General features: G+C 48.1%; 2 protein-coding genes across 4 annotated transcripts in view; one reads left to right on the top strand and one right to left on the bottom strand.

Annotated features, from left to right (window-relative positions):
* Positions 1-19,904, bottom strand: part of LOC135906522 (tetracycline resistance protein, class H-like) — a 75,181-nt gene that overhangs the window by 31,406 nt on the left and 23,871 nt on the right. Inside the window, exon 10 of one of the 3 annotated variants that reach the window (XR_010565758.2) lies at positions 13,961-14,360. The exons of 1 other annotated variant lie outside the window; for it this stretch is intronic. The gene's annotated coding sequence lies outside the window, so the exon portion shown is untranslated. Of the gene's footprint in view, positions 1-13,960; positions 14,361-19,904 lie in introns of those variants that run through there. One more of the 3 variants, XM_065437959.2, reaches the window with a different exon arrangement.
* On the top strand, positions 5,048-17,375 carry LOC135906559 (T-cell acute lymphocytic leukemia protein 2-like). Its single transcript, XM_065438009.2, has 3 exons — positions 5,048-5,066; positions 14,330-14,378; positions 15,920-17,375. The coding sequence occupies exons 1-3, from the start codon at positions 5,048-5,050 to the stop codon at positions 16,239-16,241; spliced, it is 390 nt and encodes a 129-aa protein (XP_065294081.2). The 3' UTR covers positions 16,242-17,375.

The raw sequence follows: 19,904 nt of genomic DNA, 5'->3' as shown, positions 1-19,904 counted from the left end.
TTAACGTGGTTTAGCGTTCAAGTCGACAGTGTGGCTCACTCCCGATAGTAACACCGTCAGTAGTCGGTCATAGATTACCGGCGAGTTGAGATCGAGGAATGCAGCTCATCTTTATATGCTTATATGTCCGCTTTGCCCGGTCACTTCAGTAGTGGTAATGACTTTATTACTATTTAGGTGTTTCCTTAACGGGTGGACCGTAGTGTATAGGCGCAGGAATCTAAGTGTTGCATCAAACCTGGGCTGTTGTGGTCACGTTACTCCTCCACCACGTGGAGACTGCAATGTATATCCGATACCCCTCTACGTACGTGTTTCTCGCCTTCGCGTCATGAAACAGGCTATTCGCTTGCGTCATTTGTTTTGCAGTCAGCATCGCTCTCGGTGACGAATTCTGCGAAGGATTTGGCAAGTCTCGGCAATGCCCAGGTATTCCCCTATAGATAGTTCAAATAACAATCGTCGTCGCTTAATTTTAGGATGTAATTGCGAATGAATAAACATGACGTACAAATACGCTCCTTTTATTTATTTATTGTTTCTTTTTTGTAACAAAGCTTTGTGTGTATGGTGCGATCGCTGGGAGGTGGAGGAGGGGCATGTTGTTGGCAGAAAAATGATGCAAACTGACAGCTTTCGATTTGGAAAACGTGTGGGTGTGCTTGAACGCATGCCGATTTCAATTAAGGAATGTGCCTGTTCGGAATTTAACTTGCAGACAGAGGGTTACCGCTATTCCTCCTGTGCTTGATCGAAATGAGTTTGGAACCAAAGCGATGGAGCATAATCAAACTAAATAATTATTCTCAAGAAGACCAGTAGTATGTACACAAGCAAGCGGTTCACTGATAACGGCGTCCTGTACTTCATCCCGTGATAGCCGCCTTGGAACGCAAAACTACGTGTATACGGTGATCTCTATAGAACAAATACACGCACGACACAGTACAGTCGCAATGTCCAACTAAAAGTAGTTTGCACAAAAAACACATACTGGTCACTGCTATCCCTCTATTTCCTCTTTTTCTTTCTACAGAGCCAACTAAAAAGCGTTTGCACAAAAAACACATACTAGTCACTGCTATCCCTCTATTTCCTCTTTTTCTTTCTACAGAGTACGTCTGAAGACAGTAGCGTTGAACGTAAACTGTACAGCGCGTTTTAAGAAGTCAGCCAAGCTAACAGTGTAAGAAGACCCATAGTGACACTTTTCTCTTCGCCATAGCTACGCGACGTTGGTGTTTCAATCTGTGAAAGCGTGGTTGAGGGAGGTTGGGCGTGCGCGAAGGGGGTAGAGGGGGGACGAAAGCTGGCGGAAGTGAAACGGGGCACCGACGCAGCGGGCTGTCGGAACGGAACCAAGCGCCGCCAAACCGGACGCAGATAAGGAAGCCAGCAGAGAACGGGGGCGGCGTAGGGCAGAGACAAAGCCGAGCCCGAAGCTGCCTACGATACAGCGCGCACATCACAGTTGACCGCGCGGCGCGTACAGCTCAGTGCGGTTCCGCGCGAAATGTCCTCTCGTGTTTCACGAAGAAGGCGATCGCGGTCGGAGGAGATAATTGTTTCCCCGCGCGGTCACTATATATGTGGACAGCTCTGTCCGCAGGCGGCGGAGTGGCTTCGAGTTTGGACGCCACTTGGGCTGTGTCAAAGTTGTTCGCAATGCAAGAGACGGGTGTTGCGTACTACATGCCGTAGACAAACACGAGGGTCAGGAGCGGCGAAAACCCGAAACGAACGGCCATCTCCGTAATTTACGTGAAGCTTGCGCGCTGTAACTTGGTCAATTTTTTTTTTAATTCTCCGCTATACTTGCACTATAGCCTCAAAACTCCGCGTCCGTCTAGTAACCGCTTGTTTGTGAAAAAAATGGCTGTGGCTTAGGTAAGGTTAAGCCCAGGATGCGAAGCATACTAGCCTTTATTTTAGTTGTTGAACCACTGTTTAGCCTGGTGAACTGCTGTTGCTTGGCTATATTTGGTTCGGCTAGACGAAGAAACAACTCATGCATTACTTCTTCGCCTTCAAGAGTGGAACGCGACAGCGTTCCCGTCGACCCGCCAAGGGGTGTAAGACAATGGGCTACAGGGCAGCGACTACGCGCCCCGCATTGGACGCGGTGAGCGTCGAGCAAAGCAGCGTTCGGCGCGGCAACGAAATGTGCGCCTGAGCAAGAGACGCACGCCTTAGAAACAGCGCGTTTCTAAGGCAACACCGCATTCACTAGAGGCGCTTTTGTACCGCTTTGAAGCGTTGTACTCGTGGCTCAGTGGTAGCGTCTCCGTCCCACACTCCGGAGACCCTGGTTCGATTCCCACCCAGCCCGTCTTGCAAGAGTTGAGCCAAAGCCACTTCTCCTCTGTCGTGACGTCACGGTGTCACGTGGTTTCATGGCGACACCGCCGCGCCTGAGGAGCTGGGTTGAGCTCTCGTAATATGCTTCGCATAATAATCGTGTGAACGAGAACAGGGAAATCCGTGATATCGGGTGCGTGAACGTTGCGTGCATGTGTTTGGTTAATTAAGACTCGAATGCAGGCGCGCAACATGTCGAGATATCGATGCTAGTCTGCTGGTGGTGCCTGGGAACTGGTACTGAAAGGACATGTCTGCCAGAGTGTGACCGTTCCGACAACAATAATCTCTCCTGACCGGCAGCGGTCAACAGCGTCTAGCTCACGATTTTCTCAAGCGTCTAGGACGTAGCATCGTATTTTCTAGTATATAACCCTCTCATGTAAATAACTCTTAAGATCAAACACCGAAAAGGCACACAGAAAGGATCACGCACAAGCCTGGCACGAACAATAGCCTCACACGTTGCTCAAATTATTGCACAAGGAAACTCGCACGAATAAGGCGGAGAGAAAGGTTCCAGAAAGAAGTTTCTTTTGTATGATCAGTCATTATACCCCTCTCAATGGCGATTCCCGTTCATGTTTGGTATGGCTTTGCAGCAAGTCTCAACGCATTGCCGTGAAGCTGTACAAATACGAATATATTTGTACTATATTTTCCCACCCCAATTCGAAGCGTCAGGTCAATTGGAACATGGAGACCGGAGGAAGAGAAGCTACAACGCTATTGTTTCAATGACACATTATGTCGTGCCAGCTGAATAATGAGAACGTCTACTACGTTGTATTTAAGCATATAGAGAAAAAGATAACACCATTGATGACACACTACAGTTATATTCTTTTTAACTATTTCGTATCTGGCTCTTTCTATCCACGAATAACAAGGACAGAGCAGTATCGAAACAAGAAAATTGTACTTTCGAGGGACAGTGCTGAGATATCACATAGCAGGCTCTGCTAGCTCATCGAAGTGTCACGTCAAGGCTGAGGCTTCGGACGAACCAGTCACCACGGTTTTCATTGAACGACCCGACCAACTCGATGGGTGTAGTGCGCAAGCGCACGATATAAACGTCAGCTCCTCGCTCACGAGAATTGCCAGCCTTTTTCTTTTTTTTCACGGAAGCGCAGATCATGCAGCAAAGAAGCTGGTCGTTCCATTCAAACAACCCTAGCTAGTTCTCGAGCCACGTCATTGTGCATTGCATGCGCATCGTCGCGGACTGAGATCTATGCTGAAGCAGAGGCAGGCCACTGCGTTAACCGAAGCTCACAATTCAGCGGCACGCGCGAGCCACGGTGCCACGAATAAAAAAATAACCTGAGAGAATCACGCGCTCTATTGAATACGTGCGGAGAGGAGCTGTAAAAAGAGACACGCTGCTGCCTCTCCCGTTTTTAATCCTCGGCGATCCTTTCGAAAAACAATCCGTGCCCGCTCCTCCTCGGCGAGGGATCGGGTGGGACGGCAGGTCTTTTTTTTCTCGACGCACGAACTGCAACACTATCGCCGCCGCCATCTTCTCTGTACGCGCGGCGCTCTGCAGAATCGGGGGCTGCGACGTGGCAGTGTCGATTGGCTTTGAATTATCGTGTTGACAGAGGGAAGGTCAGGCCGGTGGCTAATGGCCGCGAAATTGGAAAGGAGCGACCGGTCTTCCCTCAACGCGCCAACGCGCAGCGGTTGCACCCGTATACAGAGCGTGCCGAAAGGAACAGGCGGCAGTCAGTCTGCGCGCTCGAGTTCCCATTTCCGCTCGTGCGGGCCCGCGCGGCCCGCAAGAGGGGGCGGCGGGCGTTTTCCCACGGCAGGAGACGACTCGGCAATAGGCGGCGCCACAGTTCAGTGTGTGTGGCGCCGGCGGATTAGTTCGGCTTCTTCGCACCCGACAACGACGCTACCACCAGCCGAGCAACCGTCGTCGAAAGAATTTGTTTCTTTAGCAGTTTCTCTCGCTGGTCGCCATCGTTGTATCGGTGCATTCCCCCCCTTTCCCTCTGCCTAGCAGGGGTCGAGATATGCGCGCGCACACAACCGGACTGGTCACGACGTCCGCCGCTAGGTGACGCGCGCAGCGCTTGCACTGCACCTGCGCTGACGATACGAGCAAAGAAACGGGTCGAGAGCGAGTGCGGTACCGCGATTCGCATCGAAGTTATTTTATGGCGCGTGATCGCAGGGACGTGGGGAAAGCACTAAATCTGATACCACTACGTAGCCCAGTCATGCACGGAGGCGTGCGCTGCCACGGGTTGGCTCTGGGGGCTCCAACGCTTTGTGCCTTCTCTGTCTCCGCAAACAAGCAGAACTTGAAATACGACTATCAATGCAAGCGTAGTGAATAGGGAGATGCGGTGTCACGCGACTCCGCTGTATAACCTTAGTCTTGCTGAATACTGTTAGCGTATCGTCATTCTAACACGTAACCATCACTACTATAGCCGTTGTGATGTCCGCTGCAGGACGCCCCATTGATCTTCAATTGCCTCTGTGTTATGTCAGCCAGCTCTATCATTTACGTGCAAGTTTTCTAATCTTACCACACCACCTAATGCTCTGCCGCCATCGACTGGGCTTTTATCCCGGCGAAGATAATGGGCGGCAACCATTATCTTCGACAAACTAGTACCGATTACCTGCTGCATGCTCTACTTGACCTGCCCAACTCCACTCCTTCGACACAATGACAACTACAACATCAGGTACACGTGTTTATCCTGTGATCTATACTGCACTTGTCACACCGTTACGCCGGCCGTTTTCTCTTTCACTAATCGGTGCGCAGTCTTTCTCCTCATATTCAAGCTTCTTCGATGCCCTATGAGTTAAGCCCCATATACAGCTGGTGCAGCGGTGCGCTTGTGCGCGTGCTTTTCGTCATCTGTAAGCTGTTTGTATGACTATCGTGGAAAAGAATACAAAATGAAAAGTCGTAGTTTCGCCCGAAAGGCAAAGCATCGATTGCGATAGCAACTTAGTGAACAGCTGGCTATACGAAGTGAGGATGGTAGTTTTATCGGCGGTATAAGCTTGCAAACATAGGCGTACTAACTCAATTAACAACATGCCTGGTGTCGCGTGCGCACAAACAAACATGAACACATCTCACTCAATGACCGCTGAAACTAGCAGTCAAAGCGCTTGAGTGAGTAAGTGCGGCAGCAGCAGCGAGCGAATTGACCTTCGTGCTGTGTCTGGCATCAACGCGAACTAAGCCGCGAAAACAAAGCGCGCGGCGGCCTCTGTTCCTGTGGCAGATGGCTTTCAAGATACAGCAGTCCGGAATAAGACGCGCTCCCACCCCCCTCCCCCCGGATCCCTGACTACTCAAGGGTATTCGTTTGCATACTGATCATAATAATTATAATTCTGTCCGGCAAACGGGAGAAACTAAAACACAGGATTACCATAAAATATAGCAGGTGATGATACACAGTCTTGGCAGCACTGGACCCCTCCGCTATGGTTATAGAACTCACGGTGTCGCCGGAAGGAATTCTTTATTGTGACCTGCACAACCTTATTTCTCCCGGCTAACACCTGGCAATGACACAAGCGGAACAGAAGGAGCGCTTGGCGCTTCAGGGTGACCTTCCTTTTTGGTAGACAGATGGAGCCGAATGATTCCAATCCTTAAAGGGACACTAAAGCGAAACAATAAATCAGTTTAGACTAATGAAGCATGGTTTGAGAACCCTGCAGGCAGTCGTTTCAAAAAAATAGTTTGATTATTAGACGAGAAAATGAAGGCCCAAGTATCAGTATTTGAATTTCGCGCCGAAACCGCAGCGCCGGTACGTCATCGTGACGTCAGGGATTCCAAAGTATGTTTTCGCATTTGGGCCGCGTTGGCTGAATACAGGTTCCCGAAACTTGCCATGTTTAATATTTGGTTCCTTTACAACACAATGTAGTCAATCTTTACCGCTATATATAGTTGATAGGCCCTAGAAGATGCCATCAAAATTCAAGACGTCACAGCCCCCAGGTGCGGGAACTTAAGTAGACGTCGCCACCCGTATTTCGTCCTTGCGCTTTTTCTGGCTTACCAAACGTCTTAGCGTTGCAAGAGTGGTGTTTTTGGTGTTGTATAGAACGGTAATTTACTGATGCAGAAGAAATCACTTTTCACTTTAGGGTCCCTTTAAAGATTGGACCAAATACACAGATTTACAGTTTTGAGACGCACAGGATATCACACTGCGGTGACGTCGGGTACGACTCTCAAGCGCCAGCTTGCGCGGCTCAACAGCTTGAATATCCATGCTACTATAGCATAACCTGAAACGCACGAGGCTTGTGCCAATGTCCAGAAAAGTTCTCTTGGCTAGGAATCAACGAAGAAAATAATATTTCGTCGGAGCCACCGCATATGAGCCATAACGAAAATGTGCAGTGTGTATTTTACCCGTGGGGAACATCACACTGCATGAATCCGTGACATCTAAGACACGACACTTCTTCGGGGCTTCAGCGCAGCGAAATTTTTCGTGGTAGGACGTACCCCATATGCGTGATTACTTCAGACGTCTGTCCTCATACTTCAGACGGCTCCACAGAATTCAGTTTTCTTTTTTTTTTCAAGGAATGTTGTTCGAATCAATGCTAGTAAATGCTGAACGGCTGTATTGGATGCGCTCTCGCTTATCCTGATTTGTTCCTCCTTCGCTTTAAGACAACCTACGGCCAAACCCGTGGCCGGCATTGTCGGAGCGTGACTATGCATTGGGTAATAACCGTCCGCATTTGGAATCCAAGTATATACAGTATGTATGTTGCACGTACAGGATACATCGCCGTGATTATATAGCTAGCTCACTAACCACAGCACACGGTAAACGTCTTATGTGAAATGGAGAATCCCACTTCCTCTCCCTGTTCATCAAACAAGAAAAAAAAATGACCGAGCGAACGAACAGGAAAAAAAAAACAGACGAAATTCAAGCCGGTTAAGGCCATTCGCCCAGCATTTCGCGATTCCGCAGCGAACGAGCACGGGTATTCGTCGGGATGCGACAGGGTGCGAAGAGGCATGCTTCTCCCCGGAGCACCTCTTATCTGCCGCTGCCAGGCGCGCCGTCGGGGATCGATCGGCGCGCGCCGCCGCTGCTTGAAGCGCCATTGGGGAAAGAGGGATAACCGGTAGGAAGGAGGGCTGTCCCGTCAATGAGAACCCTGGGAGCCAACTGCGGGTCTGTGCCACACACTGGGCGACGCAAGCGAAGAAATGGACATTCCGAGAGCAGACACCGAGTCATCGTCATCATCATCAGCCTCTTTTACGTCCTCTCCAGGACAAAGGCCTCTTCCCTGCAATCTCCAATTACTACTGTCTTGCGCCAGCACACGCCGTCTTTTACGCTTGCAAACTTCTCGATTCCGTCATGCCACCCAGTTCTTTGACTTTCTCGACTGCAATTCTCTTCCCTCGGCACCTGTTCTGCCCTGCGCATTACATACGGCCCGCTCAACTTCATTTCGTCCTCTCGATGCCAACCATAGAATACCGGCCGACCCTCGCTCACTTTCCAATCCACACCACTGTCTTCGTCCGTCTTAACGCTAGGCCTCACATTTTTTTATGTCTCATCTTATTGTTTCATAAAAGACGTTGAGTATCGAACACAGCAGCAGCTGCTCGTATTTTTACGCCACCTGCCGCATTGTGCTCGGTCGCGAATGACGCTCTGCCGCCAAGCACGAGATCTACTGCGGGATACAATGGCAGAATTTAGACGTGGGCTAGAAAACAAACAAAAACAAAACAGAAAGCCCGTATGCCATGCTTCTTTGCGCAAGGCTTAAAGAACCCAAAATTGTAGAAATTAATCCGGTGCATAACGTTTCTCTGTCTCAAATGTCTGTGAGTTTCTTTCGAGACTCTATAAATCCCTTAGTCATGTCCATACATAACCTATATGTATCCTAACAGTGACGAATTCAAGTGAAGATTAATGCAAGTGCCTGTGTCGAAACACTGACTCCAGGCTAAGGTATCCCTTGTTTGGTCCTTGCTGGTCAGCATAGATATGCTATTCCAACAAGAGGCCTCGTCTTCTAATAGATTATCTCTCTTGTAATAGCACATCCTCTCCATGGCAAGTTACCATCGTGAGGAGAGAAAACCTCCCTACAGAACTGTTTTGCTAAAGTACAGAGACACGTGCGGCAGCTTCTGCACTGCTTTCGATACGATGCTGATGCGTGTTTCCAGAGGGCATTATGGCAACGACAAGGAAGCGCTGTTTGGAAAGGTCCTTAAGTTATGCACGAAAAAAAAAAGTTGTATATAGAAAAGCAAGCCAATCTACAAGATGTCTGCATACCGCTCTAAAGACTACCATAGCCCTGTAATGCTCAGAGAGGTCCACTTGAAGGAAAATTAGCACAAACTTCCGCTAATGGAGGGTACATTTTACAAAAAAAAAGACAGAATGAAGCATTATTTTGGGCTAAAACTGAATGGGCTACCAATGATGGAAAATAAAGGTCATAAGAGTTGTACCAGTAGTGGCTTAGCGACTATGAAGTTTTGCTACTGAACACAAAACCTCGTGTTTTTATTACGTATGTTTATTTACACGTTTTCTCACAGCGCCTTGCGGCATTGCAAAAGGGGTACATATAAATAAAATCAACACAGAAACACAGCTCATACACCGGTCATCGTGCATGTTGAACAGAAACAACAGTTCATTAAATGAGGGAAATGAGGGCTTCCTTTGTAGCAATTGATACGATTGGGTAAATGACTGATTTTCCCTTAATTAATTACTCCATCTTGCGGGTTTCCGCAGAACTATTAGGTCAGAAACAATAGTATATGCATAATGAGAACATAAAATATCTACACACAGTACTTTCAACAGCAACACGAAAGGAAAACGTCGGTGCACATAATGTGAATGGCATATCAAACGCCAGAGATATGAAAAGTAAGAGCACCCAAGCACGCATTCGAAGAGACGCGACAAAGGACTCGTTATTTTATTCACTAACGAATCTTTCAGGTGAGCGATTTCATTCATAGATTACGCTAGGGAAGAACCAATTTTTTATTTAAGGTTTCTTTTAAGCAAACAAAATAAATTTTATGTGGGAAGCTAGGATTTAAACAACTTTCCAACCTGTATAAGCATAGATTATTTAGCTTACTCAACTGTTTAAAGTGCAGAAAATGGTTCATTTTATTTTTTTGAAGGTAAATTTTGTCATAAAATGTGGTAAAAGCGTTAGTCGCACCAGCAGTACTGATGCGTTGCTGAATTGTATAAAGCTTTTGTATTTCTGTAGCTAAGTGGGAGACCTGTGCAGTGAACTAGGATAATTTCAATGTGATAAATATTAAGAAAGTAATGTATTAAGAAAGTAAATGCAAAAAAATGCATTAGCTTCGTTTGTTCTAGTTCGTCGCACACATCTTTATGTGAGGAATGGGTGTGCAAAGTTTAATATAAAAAGTGTTCATTAAAAAGTTGTCAAAGTTTGCGTAACATGAGGTGGAGCAAAATCTTGTTTTGAGAAAAACGCAAACAAATCTTCAAACCATGTGAAGGATGTCAGAAACTACACAGATGCGTAACATGCACCAGCTTCATAGACAGAGACCTCATGAAATGAACTAGTCTCTCCTTTTGTTCGTGTGCCTGCTAGGCAACAATATAAAACAAAAAATATATTTGGGATACTATTTCTATAAAATGAATAGTGCTGATTTTCGATTTCGCAATACGAATGTATCGGTTGGAAAACTCACTGTAACTCCCAAACTAATGATGATAGGAAGATAATTTTTTGTAACGTGATGCTGAATGTTTGTTTGGGCATACACAAAATGCAATGAAAAAATTAGTTGAAAAATGGACTTATCAACACAAAAATGGACGGTATCAACACCTCCGTTGCTTCGCGCGCGTCTTCACCCTCTTTGCAAAGAGTGCTTTTCTGTTAAGCATATGCGCTCCAGACGGAGCCACCTTTTGCAGTACTGTACCATGACCACCCCCACTCGGGACTTCTTTCGCTTTCATAGATTCCTCAGGTTCCCTCAGGCGCTACCGGGTTTAAGATCATTGGACAAGCTGAGAGCGATAAAACAATTTGCTTTACGTTATTCTGTGCAAGCTCGTTCAATGAAACACCCAACGTCTCACCCACATCAATTTACAATCCGCCAGCAAAAGATGCTTCGTTGTAGTACAGGCGTGTTTTTGCCGAACCCATCTTTTCAGCGTAAATGCTCGGAATGTTTGCCCACAGAGTGTGTTCGAGCAGTGATCTCGTCAGAAGCATAACCGCAAGCAACACTTGCACATCCACGTAAGTTTCTCATTTCCAAAATATTCATATTATCAGGTGGCTCTAACATTTTCATTGCGAAACAACCATACCTGCTCTTGCAGATCACGAACGTTACGTTACTGCATCATCTGCGCGCTTCGGTGTAAACGATTTATGAACACTAAGTGAATTTGCCTGAAGGGGAGACGGCCTCTTTGGCCGCAAGCGCGCCTGAGGGCTGTACTTCCTGGCATCTGCTTTCGGGGACATCACTTACAGCGCTTGCTGATGATTGGCTAGGACAGCAAAAGTCGATGTTAGAAAAGGATCGAATGACATGCTTCGTGTGGGAGTTTTGTAACGTCTACCGCTCTTTCAAGCACATAAGCAGCACACTCAGTGAGGTACCATGCAAGGCGTTACGTCACGCAAAGGCCAAAGCGTTCCCCCACAAAGCAATCGAACGAGAATACCTGTGGCTCAGCCGTTGTTGGCAAATGCAGTAAATACACCGCGTTCAAACATATTGTGCGCAACGCTACCCTAAGCTCTTTTCGTGCCTTTACAATTGGTCCTACTGTTCGGTGCAAAACATAGGAGCTTACTAACTGTCACGCCGCGCGTGGGCAAACAAACGAGTCAAAAGGCAGCCTACAATAGACAAATTTTACGACGAATTTCACTACGCTTGCGCTACCGCAAAGCAAGCAGGTATTAGTCCTTAGAGGGCACAAGTACAACCAAGGTAAGAAGCTGGTTGTGCTTGTTCCGTTAATTTACAAAATACAATTCTGAAAGAAAGACCTACTTAGAGCAGCCCCTATCGCGCATGGGCCTTCCTCTCTCGGTGATTACCATATTACCTTTTGGGGCGAAACGGAACATCTGATGCCGCCACAGCGCGCCAGGTGAGGGGAGAAGGGCGTCGGCGCGACGCCACGTCACCAGCGCGCTGTATCTTTCTCTCTCACCCCCCACTGGGCTTAGTTAATGCGCGCGCCTGCCGGCCCTGGTGGCCGCTGCTGCTGCTTCGGTCTCTCGTCGCGCAGGACGTCGGTGGTGTGCGGCGTTGGCACCGCAGGCAGCTGCGGCTCGGGCAGTGCGTACCGCTATGCAGTCTGAAGCATCCACATGTTTGGCGGCCGCAAACTCGGTGGTAGCGGAACGTGGCCGTCCACGCCAGTACACGGCAGACGAAGTTATTATGCAAAAAAAGGTGTGAGGCGTGCAGACAGGAAACAAGAGTAGAGAAGTGGACAACACGAACGCCGTGTTGTCGATTTCTCTACTCTTGTGTCCTGTCTGCACGCCTCACACTTTTTTTGCATAATGAATCCTTATCAACTAGCTCAGCTTTCTGTTGTTCTAATACGAAGTAAGTGAGCCTAAGAACGCAGCAAAAAAGGACTCGAAGGATCGCTCAGGGGCGTTCACCTGGAGATTAATGCTTTCGCATTCGCAACTCGGAAGAAATGCTTCGGTGTGCTGGGAATTTCGTCTTCAGTAGCCAACCATGCCGGTGTTTCTGAAGGCGATTCTTCGCCGTTCCTTGGCACGGCGCGGAGTGGCCTTTCTCAGCTAGATGCGCGACTCGGCCGGGTAGTGTGCTATTGTGGGAAATTGAAACGTGAGCAGCCAAATATTATTTCGTGTTTGAGTAGCCTGTACCCTCGCTGATTTGTTTGATTTTTGCGTTTCGGAAGAGATCAACACTATTCGAAAGTAAAACCTAAGCTCCATGCGACTAGTAGGCCTACCTGTCGCATTTGCTATACATTTGCTACCAATTTGCTGTACCAGGGTCTCGGCGCCAACAGCTCGTTCTCTGCCCTCACGCCTTACATCGATGATAACGCCCCACTACTGCTTGATCCCTGTTCTTCATCACACAGTGAAAAAACAAGCGCTGATATAGATTATAACAACTGACACAGTTACATTTTTTCGACAGAAAACAATCTTGTTTTTGCCAGTACATTTCGCCACCAGTTCAAGGTGTTTCTCGGAAGTGGCGCCGCCAAGCATCGAATTCCAACAAAAAATCCGTTGCTAGTAAAGCAAAAGCTTGTATACATGCTAACGAGAGCCATGAACAGAAAATTAAGGCTTATACTAAATTCGTGAACTCTAGTATTTAACGAAAACCTCCACGGGCTTGAGTGACCTCGGTGACACCTAACATTAGATAAATATTGCATGTGTAAACGCTCGCGGGAATTTAGGGGCCCAATCCCTGCTTATTATTACTTACCATTAAAGTGTAACACCTGCTGCCGCCACAGCGCGCCAGGTGAGGGGAGAGGGCGTCGCTGCGACGCCACGTCACCAGCACTCTGTATCTTTCTCTCTCACCCCTTCTCTTTCGTAAGGCGTTTCTAACTTCTTCTTACGAAAACGTACAGGTCCGACGGACGTTATCAGCGATTGAGACAACGAGGTTGCAATCATTACTATAGTTCCAAGGAAAATGCTTCAAGGCCTAATCATGTTGAACAACAGAAGTTGCGTTTTGTTACTTGTTTCCCTCATTGATCATTATCATGAGCCTCTTTTATGTCCACTGCAGGACGAAGGCTTCTCCCATCGATCAGTTGTACTCGTGTCTTGCGCCAACTGAAACTATAACATGCCTAAAATTTCCTCGCACCACCTATAGCAGTCTTCCGCCCTCCACTGCGCTTCTCTTCCTTTGGCAATCATTCGGCAACCATCGGTGATCCGCCCGACGCATTATACGTGGAGTGTCAAACTCCGTTGTTTGAAATTTCCGCTATAACCCCGTTTGTTACCTAAACCACACCACTGTTTTCCTAGCTCTTAATGTTATGCGCATAGCATTTTGTCATTCCATCGCTCGTTGCGCAGGCATATAGCTTAATTTCTAGCATTCTCTTCCGTTATTAGTGATAGTCAAAGTACAGGCATACTCCAAGATGAAAATCTGTTGTCACATCATAACGTACTCAGCACCTTTCAGAAAGCCGTTACAGAAATATTCGCGCGAAACCTGCAGACTTATGTTGAGTAACAGTGAACGCTGCGCAGGTCAACGCACGCCGTTCTGAGATCTACGAAAGCACTTCTCTGTGTCTGTTACTTTCATTTTTCGCATTACCTACATCAAGTAACACTACCGTCATCTTCCTAAAATCGTTTGAAAAGCGGGTTGCACATCAACGCTTCGCGACGACCGACATGAATATAGTAAAATGCAGTTCTGCCATCCACGTGTATACGACGGCACAGAAAATTCGTAAAGAATGCAGATGCGTCACCACCGCCACCACACACACACACAATAGACCAAGAATAGACCAAAATGAATGGGCCCCCGTAAACGTGACGCTTCAATCATTTTACTCGCCCGCCCGCCGTCCCTTTAACCGGCAGTTGGCGCACGCTTCACATAACAGCGCGACGTGCGGAGTCCACCGCTAACGTTTCTATCGATCAGTCAACGGACGAGCGCCGAGGTCGATTCGTATTGGTCGCTTCACCCTCTCCACAAAGCCGTCTCCTGTAGGTTGGCTAATTAACGAGCGCCGCCATTGGTCGCTCAGCAGCCAATTGGCGTCGTGGGGAGACCTCGCCGGATCCGTCGCTCGACATCGATTGGGAAGTGTTGCACAGCGCCACCGCTGCGACTACGCCGGGTCGGAATTCAAAGTCGGGTGATCCCGGGTAGTTCCGGTGTCTCGCGGCCATGAGAACAAACCCTGTGTGACGAGACCAGTGTAAGTTCATCCTCACAGTTGTATTTTTAGTTTTTTATTTTGTTACGCGATTAAGGCGTTATGTGTCAAGTTGCAAAGGGTGTAAGATCACCTCATATAGCCGCGGTTACACGAGAGCGCTATCCGCAGTTGCGGCGCGGCCGGTTTCTAAAGCATGAATATGATTTTGTAAAAAAAAATGAATATACATATAGTCTGCAGTCTTTGGTGGAAGCGAAGCGACACAACCGCTAAACTTACTCCAATGAACTTCGTTGCATTTAAAGGAAAATGGGCATATTCTCATTACTGTTAGGTACTTATTCTGATTTAAACCCTCAGTTTTAATTCTCTATTAATGTAAGTTATCATTGCATACTTCCATTGATTGTCGAATTGTGCTGTCCAGTTAGCAGACATGCTGAAGTCCATATAACATAGCGCCGGTTTCCGTGTATCACACCTCAATCTTCAGCAGAAATGCTTTGGATTTGCGACAGAAAGCTTTCGCACAAACAATTTTGTTGCGAACGGTGAACAAAATGAGCGTGGAACACCAGTGAATTTCACATTTGAGACAGATTTTTGGTACGAGTATTTCCATCGGCCTTTGTATTAGTCTTGTGATTTATATACAAAAAGGACATAACTTAAGCACTGGCTGGCTTCAGTTCAGTAATTAAAGCACATGGTATAAGTTATTCTACATTATTACAACGACGCTGTATATGGTCCGTCTCTCAGACGCCTGTACGCTGAAAATGCGCATACGCGAATAAAGAAAAGAGAGAGGCGCGCGATTAACCAACACCACCTAGATAACACACGGCCTGTTCCCTCCGATCCATGACGTCACGCTAGCTGGCCTGAAATTTCCATTGACAAAGCTGGCGTGACAAAAGCAGTGACGTCACAATCACTGTTGCCTACTCGGGAGTATACCCATAAGATTCTATGGCACTTGGGCCAGGTAGCATGATGTAATGGATTGGAGTGAAAAGGCCTTTTACTATCTAGGTGGTGTTGAGAGTAGCTGCGCCAGTAGTGACGTCATTGCTCCCCACTGTAACCGAGCTCGCGCGCAGCATGCAGTTTCTCGCCGGCTCCGAAATGGGTGGGCCACGCGTCTTAGGTACTCCCGAGGAGCAGGCGGCTTTCGGTCAGCAACGCCGCGAGCAGAACCGGGAACGAGCTCGTCTACGCCGTGCCGATGCTGCAGCCCGTGCACAAGAAGAGGCTCGTGCAAAAACAAGTCCACTTGTCGAAACGCTGGCCCCTGCTTTCACCTTGTTCTCGTTTAGCTCATAGTCTTGAATTTCCATCTCCCGCTTTGCCCCTATTTTCGCTACGTTTGCCGATGGAATGTTATCGTCATCGATGCGGTATACTGTTATTATTAATATTATTACAGAGATCTGATAGCAAACAAAAGAAATCCCATTTAGACTAACTTCGCATGGGTCGCACTTGCGTTGCGCGTTCGCATTTGCGCGTATGGGTGTAACCCGCCTGCAGCGACACGCCTCCCCCGTGGTGGCATTTGTTTGTTTCGTTCCATGCAGCCGCGAGCGGTGGCGACAGCAGAACGTGAACGGCGCGTTCGCCGACCTGCGCCGCCTGGTGCCCACCCACCCGCCGGACAAGAAGCTCGGCAAGAACGAGATCCTGCGCCTGGCCATCCGCTACATTCGGCTGCTCAGCTCGATACTGGACTACCAGCGACGCCGAGACCAGCAGCTGCGCTGCCCTGCCACCGCCGTTGGAGGCGTCGGCAACGGCTTGCACGGCCGAGACGCCAACCTGCTCCTGTTGTTCTCGATGCGCGTGAAGCAGGAGCCGCCGGACGAGACGGCCAACGGACCGACGACTCCCAGCTCAGTCTGAGCGGCCTGGCCGAGCCGTGAACAGCGCTCTCCCGCGGGAGAGCGAACAATGTGTGTGTACAGTTGGTTGCATCGCGACGTACTAGGGGTGGTCACGATCGGCCTGCGGGGGCTGGCGATCTTCGGTGAAGCGACCTCCGAACCCTTTTTAGCCTTCTGCGACGACTCGCTCTGTAAAGACAACAATGTGCCTCGTCAACAGCCCGGCGGCGCCGGCCTATCTAGCCACGTTCGGCGGGCCGAGTATTGTTAGTTGATTCGCTGCCGTCTTCACGATTTGCTTGGAGGAAGAGAATTCCTGGAAAAGGACGTTTTGCGGTGCTTTTCCACGGGCCCCAGAAGTCGTCACAGTCAAAGGACATGCGCGGCGGCCACTGATTGCGGGGTCAGCTCTGGGATCAAGAGGCGCCTGCTCGGGTCAAGATCTCTGTCTACAAGAACCCTCTCACCTTGGTGTGTTGAGTGAAACCAAATTGCTGAAGTGAGTGCGTGAACCCTCCCCCTCAAAGGCGGGTCGACTACGATGACTCTCCCATTTAACGAAGGTTGAACGGCAGTTTTCCCTCACCTAGGGATCTAGGGAGGATAGAGGGTTTTTGAGCAGCCATTGACGGCTACGTAGTGTGCATTCTCTTTCAATCATGCTAGACTGATGAACTGTAATGTTCTCCACCCTTCATATAGATATTGTAAATAAATCCCATATTCCTCGTCCTCATTGAGAACAAGTCCCTCCCTTCAACAACGTCCTTACCGTGGATGAGTCGGACGATGGCATGGGCCGGCTACCACGTATTTCATGCCCGACCCCAATCCTTACAGGGTGTGCGCACGTTTAGCGATGTGTCATGCGAGTATGAAATACTTTTGCATGAAGTAAACACTCCTTATAACGGAGTAATATGGACATAAAAATTGACTTCGTTATTAAAAGTATCTCGTTGAAAGTGAATGAGCTAAAGGAGAGTCACAGGAACGCGAGAAAATGAAAGCTTTTCGAATAAAGCGATTTCGTTATAACGAAGATTTACTGTATTAAGCTCGATAATGACATTGTAAATACCGTCCAGACTTCCAGACAACTTCCTTGTGGTAAGCATACGAGCAAATGTGCGGCAAAATGAGCCCGCGAAAAGTTGCCAACCATCATGTATCTCTTTAGCAAAGTGGCGGGCCTTTAACAAGCGCCGCCAATCACAAGCTAGTTCTGAAACGTACGTACGCGCCGGAAGAATATGACCTAGAGCATAGCAGATTCGAAATAATGACGCAGTAATGCTTGTGGTGCCATTATTGGGCTCATTGCGCGTGCTGAAACGACAGGCCCGTAAGGTGCCCGTATTGCTATCGTGGAAGGGGGCCGGTCGGCATCAACGCTTTGATGCGATGACGTCAGCGCAATAGAGCGTTTCATGTATTGTTTTTAGTTACGGATAGCTTCGAGGCAGTATAGAACATGTAAGTTCTTCACGGAACACCCCCCCCCCCTCTACTCTATTATTCCTTCACGTTCCTGTGAACTGCATGCAGAATGCAGATAAACACGTAAAAGTATACGTTACGTAATAGTTCAGTGGGTCACCCACAGCGAGTACTGTAGGTACCATCATCACTGCGACGCACTTTAACCATACTTAGCTTCCTCTACTCAAACGAGATCTCTACAGTGCAGCGACTTCCTTCGTATACGGCGTTTTTACGAGCATTACTTGCGACGCATCCACCCCCCCCCCCAAAAGAAAAGAAAAAAGAGGCCGTGCGTGTGTGCACCTGTGGCTAAACGCCCTTGTCAAAGCTGGCTTTCCCGCCGTGCGAAGCTATGTGGGGAGAAGCCCACTGCCATAATTTTCAATAAGGTTACAGTAAGCTTCGTTGTGGGAAAACATAAAAATGATAAATGAACGTAGGTGCATCAGCCGGTGCTCAAGCCTGGAAGCTCTCGGTTTCAAAAATACCGCTCAAACAAATTTCGCATCGGGACACTTCAGGCACGCAAGGCTATCGCTTACAACGATTTGAGTCGCAGGTAGCGGTAAAACACTCCATTTGTTTTCACTTTCTCATACACACACCTCAGAACCGAAGAGATGGGGCCTCGGTAACAGGAAGAACAATGTACAGAGTTATATTAGAGTGTCAATTTGTGCTTAGGTCCTAAGCTTAAGCACATACGGGGCACACATATACGATTCACATGTGTCCTCAGCTGCTGCCAGAGCGGCTCCTTATAGGAGCAGATCTTGTTCGTTTTTGCGAAATAAAAATAAATAAATTTGGAGGCAACGTGCAGCGTTATTTTTTATATTTATAACCACATTAACGTGGTTTAGCCTTTAAGTGCACAATGTGGCCCTCTCTCGAAAGTAACACCGCCTAATATTCTGCCATTGATTACCGCCGAAATGACCTCGAAGCTTACAGCTCAACTTTACATGCGTACATGTCTGCTTGCCCGGTCATTTCAGATGCGGTAATGGCTGCATTACTATTTAGGTGTTTCCTCTACGAGTGGACCGAAGTGTACAAGCGCAGGAACGTGAGTGTTGCATCAAACCTAGGCTGTTGGTGCTCACGTTACCCCTCTACCACACCTCGAGACCGCAATGTAGCCGATACTCCTCTCCGTAGGTTCCTCGCCTTCGCGTCATGAAACGGGCTATTCGCGTGCGTCATCTGTTTTGTAGTCATCCCCGCTCTCGGTGAAGAATCCTACGAAGGATTCGGTAAGTTTCGGAAACGCCCAGCATTCGCCTTTAGAGGCGCCTGCTCGTGTGTGCAAAATCATGTCAAACAGCCAACCTGTTCAATAGGGATCGCCGTCGCTTACTTAGGATTAACATGACATACGACCACGCTCTTTTTATTTAATTTTTTTTAAAATCTAACAAAGCTTTGTGTGTGTGGTGCATGGGACGGGATGAGGAGGGGGTGGGAGATGTTGGCTGAAAAAAAAAAAATGCAAACTGACAGCTTTCCATTTGGAAAACGTGCGTGTGTGCTTGAACACACGCCGATTTCAATTAAGGAAATGTGCCTCCAAGCACTTTCACTGGCAAACAGAGGGTTAAATGTATTCCTCCTGTGATTGATCGAAACAGTTTGGAACCGAAACGCTGGAGTATAATCCAGTTGAAATAGTATTCTCAAAGAGACCATTCCTATGTACGAGCACGCGGTTCACTAATAAAGGCGTCCTGTACTCCATCCCGTGATAGCCGCCTTGGAACGCAAGACCTCTAGCATACGGTGATCTCTATAAAGCGAATACACGCACTAACACAGTACAGTTGCAATTGCCAAGTAAGAAAGCCCTCGCACAAAAACACACTAGTCACTGCTATCTCTCTACTTCTTTTTTTCTTGCTACAGAGGACGTCTGCAGATACTAGCGTTGAACGTGAATCGCACAGCGCGTTTCAAGAAGTCACCCAGGCTAACGGTGAGAAACACCCACAGACACTCATCTCTTCGTCATAGCTACGCGGCGTTGGTGTTTCAAGCTGTGTAAGTGTGGATGAGAGAGGTCGGGAATGGGGGGGGGGGGGGGGGGAGGGGAAGGGTACGAAAGCTGGCGGAAGTGAAACGGGGCGTCGACGCTGCGGGCTGTCGAAACGGAACCAGGCGCAGTCAAACCGGACGCCGATAAGGAAGGCAGCAGAGAACG

This window comes from Dermacentor albipictus, chromosome 9 (genome assembly GCF_038994185.2).
Source record: "Dermacentor albipictus isolate Rhodes 1998 colony chromosome 9, USDA_Dalb.pri_finalv2, whole genome shotgun sequence".
Classification (NCBI taxonomy): domain Eukaryota; kingdom Metazoa; phylum Arthropoda; class Arachnida; order Ixodida; family Ixodidae; genus Dermacentor; species Dermacentor albipictus.
This window is presented reverse-complemented; position numbering and strand designations above follow the sequence as displayed.

What these genes read in the sequence shown, in the direction of transcription:
- LOC135906559 (XM_065438009.2), top strand. An exon ending in CCCTGTGTGACGAGACCAGT is followed by an intron (nt 14,379 to 15,919) that starts GTAAGTTCATCC and finishes CGTTCCATGCAG; the next exon opens with CCGCGAGCGGTGGCGACAGC.